The sequence below is a fragment of the Eleginops maclovinus genome, chromosome 2, assembly GCF_036324505.1.
Source record: "Eleginops maclovinus isolate JMC-PN-2008 ecotype Puerto Natales chromosome 2, JC_Emac_rtc_rv5, whole genome shotgun sequence".
NCBI classification, from domain to species: Eukaryota; Metazoa; Chordata; class Actinopteri; order Perciformes; family Eleginopidae; genus Eleginops; species Eleginops maclovinus.
The window spans coordinates 24,486,100-24,512,152 of NC_086350.1; the positions used below are offsets into that span (position 1 = coordinate 24,486,100).

A 26,053-nucleotide genomic window follows, 5' to 3' on the forward strand; every position below is an offset into this window, starting at 1 on the left:
AAATAATGCATATTTGGGTATTAACAGCAATGTTTGTTGCTGTGAGAAGCTAATGGCTGTATGAGAGCGGCCGGTTGGCTTTATTGAAGCAGAAGCACAACAATGATTTTATTATTACTCTCACTGGCCGAACGGTAAAGGTTCACCCAGCCAGTTAAACCATAGAGTATACAATACAACTCAAATTTAAATTATAAGTCACCAATTTGGCGATATCTAGCTAGCGTTTTAAGTAGATAGCTAACTTTTGCTAGCTAACTTGTTAAGTTCATTGCTAATGTTCGCTAGCTAGCTTGTTCAGGTGATAGCTAATGTATGCTAGCCAGCTTATAAAATACATAGCCAACGTTTGCTAGATTAATATTGTTAGAAATAATCAATATATTGAAACGGAACATTAAAAGATAATTCACTGTTTCTGGACGGACCATATTTGTCCAATTCCGGTAGTATTACCGGATGTTGTTTTTAGCCTCAGATAGCATGTAGCTAGTATTGTATTGTATATATGAGAAGAGGGAGAAGGACGCGTGGAGTTACATACTAAACACACCGCCTCTACCTCTCACTCATTGATGCTGCAATAATACTATTGCATGTTTAATAACTGATAAACTTCAGAAGGATTGCATAATAGAATATCGTAGGTGAGAGCTTCAAGAGTCCGCTTACAAAGAAGGCGAGCCAATACAAGAGTCTGGAGAGCCCCATGTGACGACAAGCGGCAAACAGGATCCAGCCCCCCGCTACCAACCAATGAGAGCACGAGAAAGGAGCACATCTTATTTAGAAGTTGTTTATTGTATGGTCGGAAAGGGATGGTTCTATACAACATGTTTGTATTGTGAAATCGAGCTCTCTTTTGTTCCGGACCGCCAGACAGTAACTACTGATGAGTTCCACTCAGTCAGCGGCCTGTGGACGCGTGTACCGGACTATTGAGCCACAGCTGTGAAACTTTTGTAAAACCTACTGCTGCATCCTTTTATTAAATACCCCTTTTAAAACTTATAAGAGGAGCTTCACTTCGTGTTCTTTTAAATCGACTCCTGGGCTTCGAATAAAAGAACATTTCTTACAATAGCCCACAGACTGATTAATGGATTTGGTCTCCGTGATAAGTTGTTTTTTTAAAAAAAACGATGATATGCTTTAGTATGGAGTCTGATGTCTGGCCAATGTGCTTCTTTACTTTTTGTAGTTCCTCATAGCGGAGCCATCTATACCACAGACGCAGATTAAAAGTGTCCTTAAATTAGATTTTAAGGCATTTCCATGTCTCATCCTCCAAGTCACTCAAAGACTATTAATGTGGTAGTGTAAAATAATTCCTGTAGCTGTAAATAATCCTCAATTAAATTATTTGTTTACAACGCTGGTGTTAACCAGAAGAACCAACACATGTCCGAATCGAAAGTGGATAAAAAGGGAAGGGAGCTTAAGGTGAATTAAACCACCAAAAGAAAAGAGATTATAGAATGTTGACTTTAATCATACACAAGACAGGGTTTCCTGCGGAGTAAAGTTGTTATGTGTTTTACAGTAAGGACAACAGACTTTTGGTCAAATATTGAAATGTCACTCCACACTTGCAAAATAAATCTGGAACGTTAAGACAACTTTGGAGCAAAGCAGTGCATACTGTAGTGTTCACATGTTTAAAATAAAGGCACTTATTAATGACATAAACAAGAGCAGAGAGGCAAACATGGGTAAGTAAGACTAAACAAGTGTATCAAAATGTACAATAAATACAGTTAAACCTTTTCTTTTCTGAATTAAAAAGATACGCATCTTAAATCTCCCTTTCATGATATCAATGCAGGGGGACAAAAATCCTTACAGAATTATTTATGACTTCACATTAAAAAACGTATTTAGATGTCTGTATAGCATTGTCCAATTTACATTAAAAAGTCAAACATTTTGTGTCTTTGAAGGATACATTAAAAAATATACAGATTTCTGTGGTACATTATCAAACAAGGAATGTGAAGCATGCATTCAGATAAATGAAGATACAACCAATAGAAGGAAAAACATGTGGTCCATAAGATAAAGTTGCCTCCTGTGGTGCTCAGTCCACATTCCTGTACCTGGTGAAGAGGTTGTAGAGGACGCGCAGTGTGGATTTAAGGTCGCAGTTCACTATATCTGGAGAAACAAAAACAACAGAGAAATTAGTAATAATAACTTATATATAGACATTTCTTGGAGCTCAGACTAAGGTTAACATCAATACTATGTAGATAAATGTATAATAACACATTTTTATTTATTATAAGCAGTATGTTGAACATTTAATGGAAGCTACGTGATTGATTAAATGTATAAATAGTGTATTTAAGTAGAAAGATTGAAAACAGTCATGTACTGGTGAACATAGCAACTTTCAAAACATGTTGGACATTTTTATTTATATTTTCATTTTTGTTAAGATATCTTTTTGTTATCTTGTGCTTTTATCATAGCAACAGATTTGAACTGGGGAGATAAAGGGGATGATAAATCCCCAGATCAGAATCAAAACCAAGTCCTCCACAGTGGGGACTGAGCCCCAGAACATGGGCCGCCAACTCAACAAGGTGAGCTATCCGAAGGCCCAATTTTTGTTATTTTCAAGTCGACATTTTTGTTCTGACTGAAGACCTGCGGTTGCTTAATGTTTTGGATTGTTGTCAACCCTGCTTAATAGTGGCTTATTTGAAGCATATTCTGACATTATTCATTAATTAACACAGATCCAGTGAGAACATAGAGATCCTCGCTGGGCCTCTTCTGTTTACTTGGCTAAAATCAGGTCTTAGCAGGGCTAAATAGTCCCTTAGGACCACGTGTGGAAACCAGTTGCAATGGTTTATCTATCCAGCAGGAGAAGCAACCATAGCACTTGTCAGATTTGATGTGTATGGGGATTGCTTTCCCAGAGAGAGCATAATGTGAATCATATAATAAGGTCAAGCCAAAGTAAAGCATAAGATTTTTCTGAAAAACTAATACAGATAGTTGTTTTGGTGTATAATGCAGTGAAGCGGCTGAATGAGACACGCTTGTAATTATAGATTAGACCTTTGTGTACCATTACATGTTATTTAGCTTACACTCTTATCCAAAGCAACTTACATACACTTCAACACCGTAGACATGCCTAGGGAAGCAATTCAGGATTTAGCATCTTGCTAATGGACCCCTGAGCCACAGCCGCCTTATTATTCTGTCCATGAAAGCTCTAAGGGATGCAGTTTTTGTCCGAGCTGCCGGAAAATTGATGCAATGTATGTTGATATTGTCTGTAGCCTAAAGTCTACTAAACAGGTGATGCTGCCGGCTGTACTCTGGGTATCATACTCCTTCCTCTCCACAGCTAAATGGACTCTATCAGTATCAACAGGTAACAGGAAAATATCATATCAATTCTGAAAAACAAAATACTTTGATTGGGCAAAAAAAAGTTGATATCCCCAATTAAATGTGCATCCTACCCTCTGGTCGGGGTTTTGGTCTCTCCAGACCTCCGTCCTGCATCAGCTCAAAGGAGAAGGAGACGTTGTGGACCTGCAGAGAGAAAAGCTTTTAGTACTAATGAATACCACACAACCACACCCGACCTAAACTTTACACATACAATCACACAAAGCTCCTCGCTGATAACAGAACATGGACACTGGTTGCTAAATCCCAAAATACACTGTGGGTCGATTCAATCGTGCGACCACAGCTTCCTGTGGTGGCAAACACAACACTGCCCTGCGCTGTAAGACCATAAGCCTTCAGCAGCTGCTCAAACACTCACCCTCTCAATTATTAATGGATACATGTCAGCAGAGTCAATCAAAAATCTCAAAACTCCAAGAGATTGATACAGTTGCTACACGACAGGTTTTTAATGCCATTACAAGTGCAAGAGTATGTATGTATGGTGGACATGATTAATGATGCCATAGCGCTGGATACAGCATTGGAAGAAGGTCACAGTTCATTCCTATGAAAGCTGCACAGTGGCGCATGGAGCCAAAATGACCTGACTCTCGGGAACATAAATACTCATTTCTGGGCCCATTGGTTGGTACAGTGATGATGTTTTTTGTAGGCTGACCTGGAAGTTAACATCACAAGGGCTCCCTCGTCAGAAAGCAATGGGATTTGTCCATTGGATTTTGGGACATTGCAGACAATTAGCTCTGTGGTAAACACGTTTATAATACTTGCACATATTCCAGAGGATAAGAGGATAATCTCCACATATTAAACACCACTTTGTAATTTCGAAAGCGGGAATGGATTTGCCGGAAGTGAAAAACTACTGTTAGATTATAAACTACTCAGTGGTGGGCCGTCACTGCTGGCCTAATCACTATCAGAATCACTGACTAACGTTTTAATATACTTGTATCCATAACATGTATTACATCTTTTCTAATAGTCTATTGTCTTCATTTTATAGCTTTTCTCTGTGTTGCGCTGCGTCCATTAATGGTTGTCAATGTTGGAGCTTTTAACCAATCATATTTCAGCCAGGATGTGTTGCTGGGTCAAAGAAATCTGCTCCGAGGCCTTCAGAATCAGCAGTGCATGCCTTGTGGCTTAAAATGCCCTGTTATTCTGCGTTTCTGTTTAATATTGCTGGTTTTATATAGCCCTGACGTCATAATAATGTTACTAAGAGGTGGATTTATTCAGGACACTACTGAAAGTCTAGGTGTGAAATGCAAGGCCCTCTACTAAAACTCACTTTACCCTGGCCGCATGGCTGTGCGCCTCCATTGCTAAGCTAAAGGCGGGCTTGTGTTTGGCATGATGCTTGTTTAGTAGTCTTAATTAGTTGCCTGTTAGTAACCGCTGTTTCATAACACACAGAAGATTCAGTTGACATTGACAAGTGGGAAAATCTCTTGTAGCTTGTTTAAAACACAGACCATATTTAAGGCATCTCACCACAAACACTTGCATCAAACACTTGAGTTTGAGGTGATGGAAACGGAAGTGGTAAAGTGCTTAATCATTTTCTGGTTATAGGACCTATTGCTGCACCACTCTATACAGTATGCGCACTTATGATTTTTCCTTAAGGCCTGTCTCTAATCTAATCCTGCAGCGTCACGGCTGGTGTCAGCTCAGTCAAATGAATGGACCGTGAAAATAACTAGATTTTACAACATTTAGGCTCTAATGATTTTAATAACCGGCTTCAAGTGTTTGTCTTGTGAAGTTGATTTACGTCAAAAAAGAAAATCCTGCTGATATACATACGTCTTTTTCCCAACGTAAACCAATTGGAAAAAGTTGTTTTTGATCCCAACAACGTTGGATTAGAACGGAAGTTGAAGTGAACCCCATTTGGCCAGTAAGGAAATTTGCTGCAAAGCCTGGTTCACTTCCTTGGGGCTGACATTTACGACCATTTAAATACCAAGCAGAGGTACATTTATGTGTGGGGAACCAGGAAAGATATTTAAGCAAATCTGACTTGATTAAAAGTGTAAGGGAGAGGAGAAGTGATCAGAGGGAAGAGAAAGAAAGAGTTAAAAGATGTTTTCTATTCTCGGCTCATTGTATCTGTGTGTGTGTGTCACCCTGCTGTGAGGTACTAAAAGCTTTGCCCAACAAGGGCTTATTGTGTGGAGAGCGTGACCTTAGTCTTCTCTAATACAGTCAAAAAGAAAAGAAGAGAATGAGCCTTAAATAGAGATCTACTGAGCAGGAGAAGGAGTGCTTTCTTGATGCCTTGTGCTACTTTTTACAGCCAACCTCTGGTATATCATCGATATGCATGCAAGTACACACACACACACACCCCCCCCCGCAGTAATAGAGCTGAGCCACTACACCACTCCAGTGTTTCCCTGTGCAAAAGCAGATTACAGATGCTGTGGGGCTGGTGCCTGGGTTTTTGGGCCAGGAGTGTCTCTGTGTGTGTGTGTGTGTGCGTGTGTGTGTGTGTGTGTGTGTGAGCAGTTGTGTACAATGTAGCACTGATGGCCATTCTGCTCCGCATCTTGGCAGCAGCCGCTGGCCAAGACCCAAACAAAAGGCTACTGTGGTGTCTCCTCAGATTGCCTGTTCAGAATACCATAGTACTACAGAGGCCAATAGAGTGGGGAGATGGCGCGGCACTGAATGGGCTCTGGGGTAAACGGATGGCATTTACCCGGCTATTGAGAGGAGAGTCCTGGCTCCAAGTGTTCAGGCTCCTCACAAATGAAGTATTAATTCAAGGGTGTTTCTCAAACTATAGGTCAAGACCAAACATGGGTCCGGACCATACGGTCTACGGGATCTTAATCCTAGTACTTCCGGGTTTCTTTGTTTTAAAGTCAATTGTTTTTTTAATAGTGTTTTGGTAAAAGGACTGACGGTCTGTGGTTTATTGTTTTTATACATGACATAACATGTGTCAGTAAGGACCACAGTCGTGAATGTTTGAAGCTTCTATGCGTCATCAAAACAGCATTTGCTAACAAGAGAATAAATGAAACTGTTAAACATCGTCACGACGAACATTAGCCTCTTTAGCTTAGCAGTCATGACGTGAAGTCATATGATGATGAGGTAGTTTGATTATAGCGTAAGCTTCCAGCATTACTTTTCTGTTAATATGTGGAGATTATCCTGCTGAACAAAATGTGTAAGCATCACAAACGCTTGTGCCACAAAGCTTATTTTTTCAATCTTCCAAGTCCAAAAAACCCCCAAAACATTGCTTTTTGTCGAGGGAGCCCTTGTGATGCTAACTCCATGTCGGCCTACACAATCATCACTGCACTACTCAATAGATCTCAAATATTAGAGATTGTATTAATTAATATGGTTGAGATTACTAGAATAAGTCCGCATGCTTGCTTGTCCAAGACACAGCCTCCAAAAAAGTAGCATTTGTACATATTGAGGAATTCATGCTGTCTTGTTACAAGGGAACCAGGCCCACCCCACAAAGGCCATAGCTGCTTTCTTATTTGTTGTGTAAAGCAACAGATGTAACACAAACATAATCAGAAAAGAAGAGAAAGATATGCATTGAGACACTTTTTTTGGCCCTGTACTCAAAAGCAGCTTTGACCCAATCTGACCCAAAACTTACATGAATAAGTCAATATAGTAGTTTCAACCAAGATCTTGAGTTTCAAAGATTAATACACCCTTCATTAAATCAAACAAGCATGAAATATACTAGTACCAAGTATGTCCTTGGTGCTGCACTGACCATATTTGGTTGAAACATTGTACATTTATCTCATTCCACTCCTCCTGCTCAACTTGTCTCTTTAAAATAAGGTTGAAGTCATGTGACTGCCCTCTGAGGGACATAGAAAGATAAATCATACTTTACCTTTTGGTCAAAATTCTCTGGTGTTAGGAAAAAGTTGTAGAGCGGTACAAAGTATCCCTCCAACAGCCCCATCAGCAACACCAGATACACACCGTCTGCAAACTGAGAGAGAAGGACAGTGATGTAAACTTTAGAATGGATTAATAGCAATAATTAGTTCAATACATGGCATAGTCCCAGGTCTCCATTAAAAACATGTCGTGATGGACATGCTTTACAAAATATGTGTTTACTCAAGCATCAGTATATATATTGTTTCCCTGCGTTTATATGTAGGTGTGTGAAGTACCTGTGTGTCCAATTCAGACACCTCTAGGTTGAGCTTGTTGAGGTGTTTGTTCACAAAAGTGATCAATGTCTGAGAAAACACAAAGAAAGGATTGTCTAAGAAGCTGGCAACATTTCAGATATCACAGGAATGAAAATGCAAAGACATGCACACACAAACACACCTTGTAGAAATGCATACATTTAAAAAACAAAACACTAGTCAGTAATGTGGCATCGACGACTTAGCCTTTGGCAACCATATTGGTGGTCGTAACCACTGTCACATCAATTATTTTACATATATTACATATTTTATTTTCAAACTATAAACTTATCTTTTGTTTTCCTTAAGCCCCGCCTCCAATCTGCAGCGTCACGGTCGATCTCCGCTCGGTCAAAAATTAGAAAGAACTCTGGTTTCGGCTTTTAACACATCTAAAAACGTTAAGGACTAAATCATTTAAAGGTCTCCTATTATGCTATATTTGAACAATATATTGTAGGGCCATATCTATACAAAACTTGTCTGTGAAGTGTTTTGCTCAAAATACCAAACAGATCCCCCATTGTAGCATGCCTCATCCCCCTCTATTTCAGCCCTGTTCCTGAAGTGCTGACTCTGTGACTGTCACTTTAAATTTGAGCTGAGCTGAAGCTGGCCACGCCCCTTTGCAGCATCATGATCTCTCCTCTGTGAAAGTTTTCTACGGGAGTAGAAACTCAGCTAAACGCTGTCGTGACTAAACGCCATATTATGTTCAAACCACATCCAGCATTATTTCTGAAACAGTATGGAGCTCAAACGCGTCTCTCTCTCGGGGTTTATCAACGACAGTACCTTTTTATATTACACATATTCTCTCAAGTCAAGCGTTAGCTCTGAGTCTTTGCTCCATTAAGGCTTGCTAATGTAAACGCAGACCTTATTACTTCCAACAAAGAGTGGATTCAGCTCGCCGACTGTATATTGGTAGGTTTGGAGGGGTCACGTGGACGGGACGTTGCCAGGAGTTCAATGTAAAGCCAGCCACTTTTACGACTCCTTAAACAACGGGGACACATATTTATGTATAAAAGACATCAAAAAGTGCATTTTACATAATAGGGGACCTTTAAATAAAGTGTTTTGGTGGATTCTAAAAGTATGTTTGTTGTTATGTTTGGGCACAATAATGTCAAGTCAAGTAAGTTCTAGTATCACCATTTGGCCACTATAAAAAGTTGCTTCAACAGATGATGCTTTTCCTAGATAAGACCTGATTTTTCAAATGTGATGTATTTGCCATTTCTCCATCAGATCGCCATAATGGCAACAAACAAGGAAGCTCAATTCCAGATTGCCACAGCTAAGCCTCTGTACCTTTTTGACAACATTCAGCTTATCCGGAGCATGGTCAAACAGGGTGTCGAAAGCATCACGCTCTGTAAGAAAACAAACAACATAAATAATTGTCCCAATATTGTCGATATTCATGGGAAAAATATTGTTCAATACACTGTTCTACATACCGTGCCTGCCAGAGAAAGCCCTGCGGAAAAGAGAAAAACATCAGAATTATTATTTTTTTTTAAATGGACACACCGAAGCAGTATTTGCTCATTAACAAAAGCTGGAATATCCATACAAAACAATGGAAAAAGAGGACGGTGCTTCCAGTTCAATCACAGAGGAATGTAGAGAATGAAGGGATTATGTCTCAGAGATGACAAAACAATAATGTAGCTAGGGTATCATAATTTGATTAACAATAACCACAGGTACACCTTGGGTATTCCTATAACCTGGGTATCATCACTGGGACTTTAACAATGACACAAACTGTAGCACAATGCAATCATCTCAACAATACAGTGTGGTGTTGATACAATGAATGAAGACATGCAGGCGTTCTATGGGAATGGAGGGGCCTCTCTTTTATTATTACAATGTGAGCACTGTGGAGGGTGTTTTTTTTGGAAAGGGTCAGGTGGTTTTTGGAGAGGACTGAACACCGCAGTGTGAGTGTCCCCGAGGAAGGGATATCGCGGCGGGCAGGCCAGCAAGAAATGGCAGACACACACACACACACACCCGTGATGGCTAAGGCAGGCAGGTCTGGGCAATGTTCCTGGTGGTGTGGTAATAACCGTATTTCCTCTGTCACACAATGTATCCACCTACCATGACAAAATGTGTGTGCATGTGTGTGTTGGTCTACTGTTATCTCCCTTGTTGCTGCTGTCAGGCTGCAGGACAGCCTCAAAGGAAGACAATGTGTGTGTGTGTGTGTGTGTGTGTGTGTGTGTGTGTGTGTGTGTGTGTGTGTGTGTGTGTGTGTGTGTGTGTGTGTGTGTGTGTGTGTGTGTGTTTTAAATAGTCTAATTCTTCAGCTAAGGGTGCCATCACATATGTTGTTGAAATGCTGGTTGTATATTTATCATTGCACAGAATGTCTCCACCTTAAGCACAGTGTTTGCAGAAACGCAAATGCTCAAGGTCACAGTTTGGAATTGTCTTCACTCTTTTAAAAGGCGCGGTATGGAGCGTATATATATTGTGTGTGTGTGTGAATATATACTGTTTATATATAGTTATTCCTGCAAATGGAATTTGAAAAGGCGTGGAAATGTTGGTCTTCTTTGGTGGCACAGCACAAAACCCCGATCTATATTTCAGCAGTGATGTGAAAGTGTGGCATGTATACCTGTCCATCCATCTATCTATCTATCCATCCATCCATCCATCCATCCGTACACATACTGTACATGTACAAATACAGAAACATATATCAGTGTTTCCCCCACCATTGTCTTAGTTGCACCCCCGGGGGAACAGAGCCCCACGCCCCCCCCAAAATGATATATAGCGCCAAATCACAACTGAAGGAATCTATCTGTTGTCAATTTTCAGATTGAACAGTTGCTCTTTTATTAAATAACTAAACGCTTAGGAGCACATTTCAGTGTCCACTGCATTGCATTGCCGTTCACATTCTTGCCCCTGCTCTGTTTCTGAAGGGCGGGGTTCTGCTCTCGACACACACACACACACACACACACACACACACTATCAGTCAGGGACAAAAGTAGAGGAAAGGAGAAGAGAGAACTACAAATTGATAAGTAAAAAAATCCCAAACATTAATTATAAATGAAGCAACATCAACCCCAATGTTAGGAAACTCAGGCGAAAATGTCAGTGTTTTTTAAAAACACACACAGACTGAATCTAGCAGCAGTGATGCAAATGTTAGCTCTGCTATCAAGACTGGCAGACTTTAACGGTTTGTTAAGGTCAAAATGTTTAGTAAAAGGGTCCAGTTGGGAGCACTAATGTCTGTCAACAGCTACGCAGACCCTGTGAGGGGTGGGAATAAGTCAGCATCAAAGCGTACTCACTCTGTGTTGCCAGTGATCTCCTCTTGAATTTGTCTGGACTGAAGGATGCCCTCTCTTTTCTGTAAGACACAAAAGGATGTTCATTTGGGATTTTTTGGTATTCCAAGGGTTATGACAAATGTACTGGCACCTGAGGTAAGTAAAATACTGTACTGTCATACTTAAACAAGGTAACACCCACCTGGACGACTACTACTTGAATAGAAACGTGATCAGGCAGTCTGATTGGAGCTCTGAAGTGCTGAGACAGCGCCACAAGGAGGTGCAGGATGGCAACGATACTCTTAGCATGAACCGCTAAGAAAGAAGAGCACCAGAATGATAGAGAAATATGAGTTATAGAGCAAATAACATGAATGACATGGTGGTTCCATGCCTGTATGTACATTCAGGGTTATATAAATGGAAATGCTGTCTTGAATGCAATAACACAACAGTGGGGAGATGAGTCGTAAAAAACAGGAAAGAGTTAGATGGTTAAATTACTAGATTTGAACGTTTTGTTCAACGACATAAAATACCACACAGGTGGATGTCTGGAGCTTCTATGTGTTTAAAAAATGGCAGTTGCTAACGAATAGCTTAATGATGCTACTAAAATTAGCCGCCTTTAGCTTAGCAGGGGTTATCAGGATCAATATTTCAAAATTACAATGGACAAACACCATTGCTTTTTACCAAGGAAGCCCTTGGGATTATAACTCCTGGATCCTCATTAAAAACACGGCACCACTCTAGTGAGATGAGAACAACAGCAAATGTAGCCAATAATTGCCCTTTTTCATCTGACTTCATAGTAATACGTTCCATCACATCACCTTTTACTTATGTCTTTAGCTTTAGCATATATATTATATACGTATACAAGAGAGGGTCGGGAACATTAATGTGGCTAAAGAGCCCTAAATAAGTAAAATGGCTAAATAAGACAACAAAACGCCATCATGCGAAAATTAGCCTCCTTTAGCTTAGCGTTAGTGGCGTAAAGTCATGCGACTGCGATATGGTTTGTTGATAGCCTAACGTTAGGTTTTTACTTCTGGCATTTGTAAGTACCATTTACCTTTGTTTGCAACATATATCATTTAACGCAAGAATCCAAAATCCAATGGAAAATCCAATTGCTTTTTGTTGAGAGATTACTTCGAATGCCAATTCCCAAGTCAGAATACAAAATACATCAACACTGCACCACTCTATAGGGAGCAATGCTACCCACTTACTAATACATTTAAAAATTATTTTAGTATTCTAATAATAAAGACTCAATACCATTCTGTATGAAATGGGTCGCCAAATAGCAAAATATTTTCAGTCACTTTTCATTCTTCCAAACATTCTGAAAAGTTTTATGTGGCAAGGTCACATTCCTTCAATGGTAAATACAGACACAAGATGCCAAAAGTTGCCTTGAAGTGACATCAAAGAAAGTCACAAAAATACAGAAAATTAAGAACAAATTCTGAAGAGCGTCTTCAGCCTAAAGTCATCCATAAGGAGCAGGTCAGCGAGACACACGGAGCGACATGTCTCTAGTCAAGCGAACAAATAGGATTTACCTTTGGGTACACAATCAGGATCAATTAAGTGTCCAAATCACAGAAAGCAAGCTGAAAGCCTTTAAAAAAAACTATTAGATCCTCACTGCATAAGAGGATCCAAATAAGACACATCAGGAGAGAGTGTTTTTCTAAAGCTCCTGAGTGAGGAATGAAAGAAGGGACAAACAAAAGTGAATTGATTAAAAGAGAGCTCCTCAAATAAAAGGACCGCGAAATCAATGACATTGCGTGTTATTCACCGTGCTCTTTAGCATTTTTTTAAGACATCTCACACAAATAGCTTTCAAAGACAACGTTGTACCAGAGGTGCCTTTAAAGAATGTCATATTATTTGGTTTGAAATAAAATTCATTTGATACGGCCTCTCTCTAGTGCACTGCTCTCACAAAATCAATTCTGTAATCTCAAAGCTTTCTGTGTCTCCATCATGTCATCCATATTTCTACCCCGCTCATACAGTAATGCGCTCTTTAGCCACGTGGCCCACATACCCCCCTACCTTGCTCTTATATATCTCACATACATGTTAAAGCAAATTACACAAGTAAAAGGGAAAGGTGCCGAAAGCCTCATAGTATTTATTAATCTGTGACAGATAAAAGGGCCATTAAAAATAACCGTCTTAATATATTCTGCGGGCTTTTGTGAAAAAAGCCTCGGATCACATGGAGAACACTGGGTAACCTACATTAGTATCTGTTATGAACAATCACATGCTACCATCTAAGAAAACAGAGAGCATTTAGAAACATGTTTTTTGCTAATATTCCTCCACCTGTGCATGTAATACTTGACATTTTTTAACATACCTACTGTATATTTTATTACAAATAATTGTACTTTTAACTAAGTACATTTATTCTTTACTTGATTTTTTTCAGTAGTCTAGATCAATGGTCCCTAACCTTTTTGGTGCCACGGACCGGTTTCATGTCAAGACAATATTTTCACGGACAGGCCTTCGAAGTACACAATACAAGTTTACAGCAATACGGTTTCAGAAAGGAACAACTTACAGTCCACATTCCAGCGGATGCTCCTGGTAGAGAGTTTGAGGGAGTCGTTGATGCGCTCTAACACCGTTTGCAGCTTCTGTTTCTGAGCGATCTCGGACTGGGTCACCTCGGCCACGTTCAGTTTCTCTCCTTCCAGCTTCTCTGAAGAACGAGACAGAAAATGTATTATTGATCTGCTTTATACGAACAGATGTGCTTTCAAGAAGGTTAATGCAAATTCACCTTTAATTATTGCCTCTTTGTGAAAATATCAAAATCAATAACAGCACAACTTTAGTTACGCGTCTCAGCGGCTTTTCTCAACATTAGTAGTTTACAGAGGACACATTCCATTCATATTTGTATTTTCTGTCTCTACTCTGACATGTCTCCATGCTTTAATGTTCAAAAAGCTCTTTGTTTTTCTCATACTGCCTGTGCTGCAGCACCTCTTTCACCCTCTGTCTGAAACCAGAGCCCAGTCTGCTCTGATTGGTTAGCTGGCTGGCTCTGTTGTGATTGGTCAACCACTTAGAGATGTCCCGCCCCTTAGCCTATCAAGTACAAGTGAATGAGGGCTAGCCAATACAAGCGTGGTTTGTTACCTAGTGATGTCACCATGTCACAGAAGTTAAAAAAAAAATAGTCTAAATGTGGCTTTTCAGAAAAAAACATGTAGACAAAAGTAAACAAAAACCTATATAACACCCAACAGGGAATGAAATTCACAAAAAGCATCATAAGTAACTGCTCACCGAATAGTTTCTGCAGGACCTGCCCATCGTACAGATCTTCAGCCAGATCCTTCACAATGATCCTCTCCCCCACCAGACAATCGTTTATCCAGTCGATCAACACCTACACAGGCAGAATAAAAGACGATTTACTCATCATTAAAACCTGTTAAATAAGCTTGAGAGCTTTCTTTGAATGTAATGATGTGAAATAAAGAATAATCATAAAGTAATTAGTTCAGAGTAAATACTAATAACCTTGTAAACTTAACAAGTCATTATATTTCATTTAGCTGATGCTTTGAATCAAAGAGACTTACAATTATTGCATTCAACCATGAAGAAACATATTTAAAAACAGCACGAATCCTGTGAGTGCATTAGGGTTCAAGAAGCCAAACCACTGTAAATGCAAGTGCTATGTACAGAAGTGAGACATTTTTATTATTTTTGTTTGAATTATTATTATTGGCCAAGGTGCAGTGTGGGATGTCTTTCCTTAAGAATGTTCAGATTAAACATTTTTGCCCCTCATCTCAAACCGGCTGATCAAACATTGAGTATCTGCAGAAGACAATACCCCGTCATATACTTCTTGTTTTACAGATAATAACTCAAGTAAATTAAAGTTTTGAAAATCAATAAAATGGGAGGGGAATGTTCTCCAATTGAAAAGCTCTGCATGGCATTAGAACAAAAATAACTCCAAGTTGTTTTGCTCAAAATACCAAACAGATCCCCCATTGTAGAATGCCTCATCCCCCTCTATTTCAGCCCTGTTCCTGGAGTGCTGATTATGTGACTGTTGCTTTAAATTTGAGCTGAGCTGAAGCTGGACACGCCCCTTTGCAGAGTCATGCAGCTCTCTGTCTGAGGAGACAAGTTTCCACCGGAGAAACTCAGCTAAACGCTGCTGTGATTAAACCCCATATTATGTTCAAAACCACGTCCAACATTATTTCTGAAATACTACACATATTTATGTATAAAAGACAGCAAAAAGTGCATTTTGCATAATAGGGGACCTTTAATGAACTGTATTATGAGTTTGAGTTTGACTTTGTGCTGTCAGTACATCTTAAAGAGTCATTTTGAAATCATGAAAATTACTCTTGGCTTTTTTGCTTGCAGAGCTCGGCCCAAATATGACAGCAAAACTCAAGAGATTCTCACAAGGGAAATAACAAAAACAGTCTCATTCTGTGTTTTTCTGTTGTTTATGGTGCGTGGTTGTTCGCCGCGGGCTCTACATATTACGTAGGAGCCCAGCAGATAGTTGACGGCGGCTGCACTCATGTTGTCATGCATTAAAGCTTGGCGCATGAAAACACCCATTACTTCTGATGTGGTGCTGTTAGTCCAGCTGCATGTCTATGAATTGCTGCATTCCAGTCATTTCCAAGATTTTTACTGGAATTTAAGTAGCAAATAGTGAGGATGTCTGTCCAACTGGGACTGTAGTGATGGCCCTATCTGAAACCTTGCCTGTTTGAATCCTGTGTTTGCTCACCAATGTCACATTTGATTGTTCCTACAGCTGATGCCTGTTCCACCGCACCAAGCAGCCACCTCAGGTTTGAATGAAGGGATGCCGCTCTATTCAATTCTAAATGTACCCAGATAAATGGTGGTTTACCTTCATGAGCTCCTGCAGTTTGCGATCATTCTTGGAGTTGGGGTCCACCATGGTGCGCACTTCATTCTCCTCTAAGGGATTTAGAGAAACAGATTAAATGGGAGGACTGAGAAGGAGTATTATATTCCTTTGTGTTAAAGGAAGAAGAGCAACAGAACTCATAAGAAAAACAACATGTATTCATAAATTTAGTCTGTACATGAGTTGTATAACCCTTTCACATTTCAACTTTTCTTAAACCGGTGCATTTCCTGGCATATAGTAGATAAAGAAAGCAACTGTTGTGTATGAACTTGGGATGTCATGTTACTAGAAACTTGTGGAAAAGGGACGTCGTCTTAAGCCGTGCCAGTACGGGTACTACGGTTACTGTGGTATGAAAACAAGTATGATTACCTATTGACATTGTCTTTGTTATCGAATTATCAGTTCCTGGGACATCGCTTGTACACATATTTAGTTAGCTAATAAGATCCTTTAGCCAAAATGATGGCCACGGTATTCGAGTGATTTGTCCTGCAGCAGTCAGGCTGTACAACCACCAAGGCCACGGGTAAACCCCCACACACAACAACAAAGAATATAACACCCTTGTTGTGCAACACTACTAATGTGCAATACACATATATATATATATATATATACACACACATATATATATATATATATATGTGTGTGTGTATATATACAGTGGGGCAAAAAAGTATTTAGTCAGCCACCAATTGTGCAAGTTCTCCCATTTAAAAAGATGAGAGAGGCCTGTAATTTTTATCATAGGTATACCTCAACTATGAGAGACAGAATGAGAAAAAAAATCCAGGAAATCACATTGTAGGATTTTTAAAGAATTTATTTCAAATTATTGTGGAAAATAAGTATTTGGTCAATAACAAAAGTTCATCTCAATACTTTGTTATATACCCTTTGTTGGCAATGACAGAGGTCAAACGTTTTCTGTAAGTCTTCACAAGGTTTTCACACACTGTTGCTGGTATTTTGGCCCATTCCTCCATGCAGATCTCCTCTAAAGCAGTGGTGTTTTGGGGCTGTCGCTGGGCAACACGGACTTTCAACTCCCTCCAAAGATTTTCTATGGGGTTGAGATCTGGAGACTGGCTAGGCCACTCCAGGACCTTGAAATGCTTCTTACGAAGCCACTCCTTCGTTGCCCTGGCGGTGTGTTTGGGATCATGGTCATGCTGAAAGACCCAGCCACGCTTCATCTTCAGTGCCCTTGCTGATGGAAGGAGGTTTTCACTCCAAATCTCACGATACATGGCCCCATTCATTCTTTCCTTTACACGGATCAGTCGTCCTGGTCCCTTTGCAGAAAAACAGCCCCAAAGCCTGATGTTTCCACCCCCATGCTTCACAGTAGGTATGGTGTTCTTTGGATGCAACTCTGCATTCTTTCTCCTCCAAACACGACGAGTTGAGTTTTGACCAAAAAGTTCTATTTTGGTTTCATCTGACCATATGACATTCTCCCAATCCTCTTCTGGATCATCCAAATGCCCTCTAGCAAACTTCAGACGGGCCTGGACATGTACTGGCTTAAGCAGGGGGACACGTCTGGAACTGCAGGATTTAAGTCCCTGGCGGCGTAGTGTGTTACTGATGGTAGCCTCTGTTACTTTGGTCCCAGCTCTCTGCAGGTCATTCACTAGGTCCCCCCGTGTGGTTCTGGGATTTTCGCTCACCGTTCTTGTGATCATTTTGACCCCACGGGGTGAGATCTTGCGTGGAGCCCCAGATGGAGGGAGATTAGCAGTGGTCTTGTATGTCTTCCATTTTCTAATAATTGCTCCCACAGTTGATTTCTTCACACCAAGCTGCTTACCTATTGCAGATTCAGTTTTCCCAGCCTGGTGCAGGTCTACAATTTTGTCTCTGGTCTCCTTTGACAGCTCTTTGGTCTTGGCCATAGTGGAGTTTGGAGTATGACTGTTTGAGGTTGTGGACAGGTGTCTTTTATACTGATAACGAGTTCAAAAAGGTGCCATTAATACAGGTAACGAGTGGAGGACAGAGGAGCCTCTTAAAGAAGAAGTTACAGGTCTGTGAGAGCCAGAAATCTTGCTTGTTTGTAGGTGACCAAATACTTATTTTACCGAGGAATTTACCAATTAATTCATTAAAAATCCTACAATGTGATTCCCTGGATTTTATTTCTCCTTCTGTCTCTCATAGTTGAGGTATACCTATGATAAAAATTACAGGCCTCTCTCATCTTTTTAAATGGGAGAACTTGCACAATTGGTGGCTGACTAAATACTTTTTTGCCCCACTGTATATCCACACACACACACACACACACACACACACACACACACACACACACACACACACACACACACACACACACACACACACACACACACACACACACACACACACACACACACACACACACACACACACACACACACACACACACACACACACACACACACACACACACACACACACACACACACACACACACACACACCTCTAATACTTTCACCTGGATGCTATCACAAAACTGTTGCTAGTAATGGATGTGTATTTTGTAAATTGTAAAATGTGTAATTTCTACTTTTATATTTTTTATGTATGCATCTTAATTATATCAGCTATCGTTGGCTCTTTGCTGTAACAATGTGAATGTCCCCTCTGTGGGACGGTTACAGGTATTCTGATTCTAAAGCACAGGCTTGTAAATCATTATTTGAGTAGCAGCTCGGCTGATTGTATGGAACAGGTAGGGTCAGTGCAATTTACCTAGCATGGTGTCCTCGGGGTCCAGCTCATAGTGGGAGGGGCTGAGAGGAAGGTTGATGGCGTTTATCCCCTCTTCCTGAAGCTCGGACACTATGAGGAAAAGGTACAAAAGTTATCAAATCGGTCAAACAGTGTAGAGGTGAGGCACAGGTTGACAAATCAAAAATGTTGTCAATACTTTTCTCTATTGCTTAGAATTTTCAATAAATAGCAAACAATAAAAGAATAAGACGGTTCCTCAAAAGTTCCTGTAAAAATATCAAAACTAACAGACTAAATAATGCATTAGCTCTGTAGTATAACATATTATATGAAATATTATAATAGTTGCTGTTGTGAGTATTTTCTGCACTATGACAGTAAATCTAAAATAAACTACATTGTGTTTTAACATTTCTTCTTTTATTTGAAGTTTGAAATTCCAACAATATTTAATTTATAATAATAAAACTAAAGAAGCAAATAATCCTTGTATTTTAGAACAAGAAAACTGTGACTGCTTAGTGTTTTTGCTTGATAAATGACCATAATAATTGATTTCAAATTCAAAAAGCCTGGAATTAAAAAAAAAAAGTATATTAACCAGGATTACAAATGTATCCACCATCCATGAGCTGCACGTTTAGCCCGAACCATGCTTAATACTCCCATCAATCAGATCAGCAGGGACAAAGAGAGAAAACCTTGCTTGCAATGAGATATTTCTAGACAATGTTCCTTTGATTCCACAAACAAGCATTAGCAGCTCCGTGAAGAGCCTCTTGACGTGAGACTGACAGACACTAGTGTTGCTTCCTGCTTCTCAGCAGGCTTTACAGAAGCCCAGCATGCCATTCTTCTCTGTGTGTCAGATACCTGAGGAGGCTTGATCGCTGCTGTTCTGTGTGTGTGTGTGTGTGTGTGTGTGTGTGTGTGTGTGTGTGTGTGTGTGTGTGTGTCTGAGAGACTGAAAGCATGGAGTGAACATCCTGTGAATATCTCCGTGTTCACTGGAACAACATCCTCTCAATCAACACTATCCACAAGTCCCTACATTTGCAGTATGTCTGCATGAACACACTCGCATATAACACCGCCCGGGTTGTATGAGAATATTCCTATAGAGTGACACATGCCTCACTGTTCATTCTGGGGTGAGAGGATCTTGCATGCAAAGTATAAAACCACAACACAGAAGAGTTGAGAAACAAGTAAGCTACATCGACTGCGGTGCACGTAGATGCAATAGCTGATACTTCATTTTTTATTGTCGTCTTTCTGTGTCTCTTTTTGTGTTTTTGATGGAGCATGTATGGCCTAGAAGAGAGATACACTCAACAACAACAGAGTGGAACGCGTGGGAATTGGTTAGAGCCAAACCATTGTAAGTTATTGCGTTGGCTTCAACTAAGCCAAACCTTTCTTGGTGCAACATGGTAAAGTGAAAATGGAATTGTTTGTTTCTATTGTCCAAGGTGCAAGTGGGGTTTCAGTCTGTAAAGGACGATATGTATACTGTCTGCTGTCCTGGTATTAATTGGAGCTTGTTTCACTGTTTTGGAACCAGTTCCCCTCAACAAAAGGGGAACTATACATAAGTTACATAACCCATGACCCTATTTTTGTAATACTTAAAACCTGAACAGCAAAGTGATGGTGGGGTGAGCAGACACTACAAAACAGCAGATACAAGCTTCATGCCACGTCTTAAACTAATGCCCATTGACTTCCAGCTGTCTCTTAACTTTTTGAGGGAAATTCAACGACAAATCTTCTATCTGGTCTGGCAACGAGACCCCATATTCAAGCTTGTCGTATAAACGTAACGGTCCCTCCTCAGGTTAACATTTATGTACCTAAGATTGAAATCCCTCAATCTTAGATATTCTCCGAAGTCTGTAATGAGAAGCTTTTAGGCTTCAGAAAGCAATAGTCTACATTCACCTTCAACTATGTGTCATGTTATAATAGTCTAGTTGCCGGCTCATAGAGTCCTATGGTGAACCCGGAAATGTTGAGTATAACAAAGGTTTATGTAAGAAATGTATCGTATAATTAGAATAAGTTGTGTCCATTTCTCTCAGTTTTAACCAGAAAAAGTCAAGATTTGTGTCTCTTTGAGCTGACTTTGATACATTTTGGGTAGATTTGGAAGATTTAGGGGACTCATTTGGATAGGACAGATTGTCTATTTGTTTGAAAAATGATTGTCCACACTAGATATAATAATTTTCATCTTGTGCTCTCTATATCCAATGGTCTCAACATTACACATGGTAGTAAAAGTCAGCCCACAGAGTACAAATATAATCACTTTCTGCTTTTTTTTGGTGCCATTTTTGATCAGGAAAATGTCATAAATTGATTTAGAATCCTCAATTAACCCCAAAACCACTCCAAAATTGTCCACATTCGCCAAGTCTGTATTTTTTACATAGGCCATTATGCCATTCATTTTAATGAACGCAAGTTATGCCATTGTGCAAATTGCCCAACATATGCAAGTTGGGTTTCACTTCAGTTCAGTTTCTATGTGCCCATATTATATGGACCCATATTATACGTTTCTATCATAAAATGTTGGTGTATTCAACATTTCCAGGTTCAATATGCAGGCAACTAGACTAATATTCTACATTCACTATAACTTTGAACCATCTGTCATGTTAAAATGTAGACATAAGCTGTTCAAATATGATCAAATGTAAAACAGCATGCAATAGTCTACCAAATATGAGGATGTAGAGTTGTGTGGACAAAGAAAGAAACGGGGGACTAGAAGCAGGTGAGTGACATTAAAAGGATTTTGAGTATGAAGGAGTACAATGGAAAAGGAAAAGTCTTTCCTTGCCATTTTAACCACCTTATATAGATCAATAGACTCACAGTCACTGACAATACCTGCTACAGACGATTCAGGGAGAGAAAGAAGGGCAGACAAGTGGCTCAGAGGAGGTGAGTAGCAATAGACACACTCTTGGAAACCATACCAGAATACAAAATGCTTTAAAATGGACAGCTTAGTTTTTAAGTTTTAAAGTAATTGGCGTACATTGAAAAAATGTTCCCCCATATGTGACATAGGTATTTACAGCTTTACAGGAAAAGATTAGAATTGGGTAACTAAATAAGCTAATTCCTTCCATGTAACACCCAAACAGAAGTTTAACTCAACAATTTCTGTTCACTGGTAAAACAGGAGCATATTTATGGAAGAATACATATGTCGGTTATGAGACAACTCTATTTTTCATGGATGGATAACAGAGTAAAGAACATTATGTCAAACTACAGGTCGCTGTTTCATTAGGATTAATGCACGAAGGGGTTCGATTTCCGTAGCTACAGTTTGTGGGAGGCAATTTACAGACTCATATGGAGGTAGAGCTGTGAAAAAATAACAACGTAGCAATTACCACAGTCTATTACTGTAATTATGACTCTGGCATTTAAGTATGATCACATTTATTTAGAATGGTGGGTAGTTTTGCATACAGTAAGGAAGTGAAACGGCTAAAGTATTGCAGCAGTTAACTCACTTCCCAGCTGTGTTTCCATACTGGTATGGCATATGTCATATATACGATAGCTATAGTGTAGTTTTGGCAATGGTAATATTGAGTCTCAGACCCATCCAACAATATATCATTCTTAACATTAAAGTAAATGACAAAAAATAGTGCAATAAAATGCTTTTTTTTGTAACTTAATTTTGTATTTAATTATATTTAATGTAAATATTTCTCAAATTATTTTTAACAAAGTTCCAATTTAGGTCCTTTTCTTACAATTTAATTGATTTTACTGTGTGTTTGTATGCACTAAATAGACCAAAGTAAATTTCTTGTATTAACCTACTTGGCAGTAAACCTGTTTCTGAAAATATGTTTATCTAGAAAAAAGATCAAACAGAACGTTAAATAAAATAATGATTCTATACTGTCATAAACATGTTGATATGAGGAATATAAACATTATGTAAATGGTGGCACTGACTGCTTTTTTCCCGAGTGTTAAAAGCATTCGCTCAACATTCGCTTCTATTAACACATTGTTTATGTTCAGTGCAGATTTGATTTGCTGTTAGCACCCTGAATAGAAATGACAGGCGTCCTCACAGTACATCACTCCTCCCCCTCTGGGCCAATATCATAAAATGACGGTATGCGCTAAGGTTAACAATAAAAAGCAAAAGTGATGGATGCATCGTTCAGGAACATGCCACCTGCGTGATGCCTACATGTAAGATCAGAATGATGTCCTACCTGGAGGGCAGAGTGCTCCACAGCCCATGTCTGTCTTTCTCCGTCCCCCTGTTTCAAGCATCCTCTCCTGGCTAGCACGACCAGCGCTCTCCCCTGCAGCTCATCCTCCACTAAGAGACCACCTGATCCCGATATGATTTTATATATGCTCTATTATCACAGAGGAATGTGATAACATATTCCCTCTCCTGATTTATTCTCTGTTGGGATTACCCATTTGGTGTCCGCACATCCCTCGCTAATGCTCTCACACCTTCTGACCTTCTCATATCATCTCACACCCCCTCCTGTGGCTCTCTTTCTCTTCCTTTACCTCCTTTTCCTTTTTTTTTTATCCCGTCTTTGCTCAGGTTCCTCTCTCCCTAGCACGAAGCAGCGACAGCCATAAACGTCACAAGGACTTAAATGTAATCAATGAGTGAACAGACCACGTTTTCCATCAAGTCGTGGAACACACGGCAGGCGTCCTACACACAGCACTCAGTGGATAAGTAGTGAAACCGAGCCAGCATGAATATAATGTGATTGCATGCATGTCCCGTAGCTAAAGGCAACATAAAACGGGGCTCAGCTGTGCAACAGTACCCTGAATGACACAAAGTAATCTTCCAATTGAAGGAGACCTTTCTCTTTCGATGATAAAACCTGGCCTTTAACAAAATATGCTCTCTGAAGTCCGCTGTATTTCCGAATCAACCCTGTATGGCTATAAACTGAACTGGGCATTTAAAAAGAGACTGTTGGGAGTATTTTTGATTTATAGCCAGTGAGGAGACACTACACCGCTCCTCCTCTCCATTCATTGACTACCTGTGGTGTAAAGAATCCGTTTCAAAACACTGGTATTGGCCTACCGTTCTGTGAATGTATCAGCATCTTCCTACATCCAGGACATGGTTAAATCACACACTCCAGCATACGCACTGTGCTCTTGGCTGCTACTTCCTGTCTGCAAGTGGGATGTAAGTAACCCTCACCAAAACATGGATGGAACAAATTGTTCAATCCAGCCCTCTGTATCAGAACAGCATAAAGTGTACACATCCTCGGTAACCGACTGAAAACCCGCCTGCAATTTGGCCATTAAAACTTACACCAAAAAAAAAGTTCCCATGAGGTTTAGCTCATTTAAAACTGATGCACCAGCACCTATGGTTTGGCTTATTTAAAGCTGATGTACCTGCAGGGTTCTTGATGTTCCGAGTTTGCATCTTCAAGTTTTATTGCAACTGTAGAGTGGCCGAGTGATGACATTTTTTGTAGGCCGACCCAGTATTTAACATTGCAAGAATTCCCTTGTTGAGAAGCAATGGTCTTTATCCATTCGACTTTGGAATAATGCCGAAAATAAGCTCCGTGGCAAACATGTTTCTGATACCTAAAACATTTTCTTCAGCAGGATATTAACACTACTTTATGATTTTATACAAAAGCTATCATTAGGAACCAAATCCTGGTCACATGGATGTGCTCCACTATAAGCTATAGGTGGAATCGTGCTTTCGGCATGATTGTGTTTAATAGTCTTATTTAGTTGCTACTTTATGATTTTGAAGCAAACATGGAATTGCCAGAAGTAACAAGCTTTGGTTGGTCTATAAACAAACTCCATTGCAGTAAAAATACTTTGTTTCACACCCGCTAAGCTAAAGTTGGACTTCAGCTTGATGACGCGTAGTAATCTTATTTAGTAGCTAGTTTCAGACAATCACAATGTGAACATTTTGTCGTAGAATAAAACGTAAAAATCTAACTGTTGTTAATCACAGACCTTATTTCAGGGTCTAACCACAAGCACAAGAGCGTTGACTTTAAGATGAGGGAACCGGGAATTATAAAATGCTAATTAATTTAAGTTTTTTTACTTGTTCCTGCATCAGTCTGTAAGTCACTTTGGAATGTAATGTCAAATGAAGTTTCCATTATGAAGACTATAATTCCCTATGTGCTCCACAGCTGCTGTACTGTATGTGACCATGACCTCTGACCCTACTGTGGGACTCAACCTTACATCCATGAGAAAAACAAAGACGTATCGGAACCACACTTATATCACTTACAACCATATATCATTTCAAAACATAACATAGATGTGCATTTCTGATAAGACTAAGGGTTGGGACAATGCTCTCAAGTATGTGAAGTTAATTAGATAAAAAAAAGTCAAAAGCAGTTAACAAGAAATAAAGCTTCCTTTGTGGAGCCATCAAAATGACTCCTCTTCAGATAAAGAATTGGAATGCTTGCCCTGTTTAGGATAAATAGGGGCAGGATGAGTGAATTGTGGCTTACTACGTGACTGCATACTTGTATTTCGGTTTTTCTTGTCCAAACCTTTCTTGTTAAACCTTCGGATTGTCAGACATCAGATTGGTCTCAAGCTCCCTTACTCTCAAGTACTTCACTCATTGAATTTCCATTACACATAGTTTGTGTGAAAGCGGGGGGAATGTTGAAGGAGCCTGCTGCTTCTGTGTGTTTACTCTGCCTCATTCCTCACTTATTACATTAGGCCTGAGGATTCAATTCCTTACATGGCTACACACAGCCCGCGGCCACGAAAACACTACCTTTAACTACGCTGTAGTTGACGGTGTTTCTTTTGTATGCTTTTAGGCTACGTCTATACATCAGCACTAAACGTGTTAGCTATCTAAGATGTGTGTTCGTAGCCTATAATTATTAGTAATATTTAACTTGTGGGGACTATTTCTACACTTTTAAGATAATGTCGGATATTAGTTAACATACTGGACTCTAACCATGACCTGTCTTTAACTGAGATATTTCTTCTTGACTTCACGTTATTCGGCACACGTTAACGCTTTACCTTCTTTCGCCTTTTTCCTTCTTGCCAAAGTTCCACCAAGTTTTCCCAGAAAAGAGTCGTCTTTCTTTCTGGAGGACGGCGATTTGGGAGTCGGAGACTTCGGAGAGGACGGGGACTTCTGAGGCGAAGAAGCCATCGTCGTCACGATAGTTTAATCCGGGACAGGTAACACAAAATTATCCGAGTTGGTGTGGGAGTAAAAGTTGTTTGGAAGTCAAGTAAAATAAAAAAATCACCGTCCACTCCCTAAAGCGGAAACGGAATTCCACATATTTTCTCCCGAAGTTGGCTGGAGTGTGTGGCCCCTCCTCTGT

At 39.8% G+C, this 26,053-nt stretch overlaps 1 protein-coding gene across 1 annotated transcript; it reads right to left on the reverse strand.

Annotated features, from left to right (window-relative positions):
* Positions 1 to 1,471: 1,471 nt before the first annotated feature.
* parvaa (parvin, alpha a) lies at positions 1,472 to 26,053 on the reverse strand. The gene is made up of 13 exons (XM_063910401.1): positions 25,740 to 26,053; positions 18,666 to 18,755; positions 15,903 to 15,973; positions 14,288 to 14,390; positions 13,554 to 13,694; positions 11,157 to 11,272; positions 10,976 to 11,034; positions 9,107 to 9,126; positions 8,958 to 9,019; positions 7,617 to 7,685; positions 7,328 to 7,429; positions 3,483 to 3,555; positions 1,472 to 2,154 (listed from the first exon to the last, which is right to left on the reverse strand). Exons 1-13 carry the CDS (start codon positions 25,873 to 25,875, stop codon positions 2,078 to 2,080), a joined length of 1,119 nt encoding a protein of 372 aa, XP_063766471.1. The 5' UTR covers positions 25,876 to 26,053; the 3' UTR covers positions 1,472 to 2,077.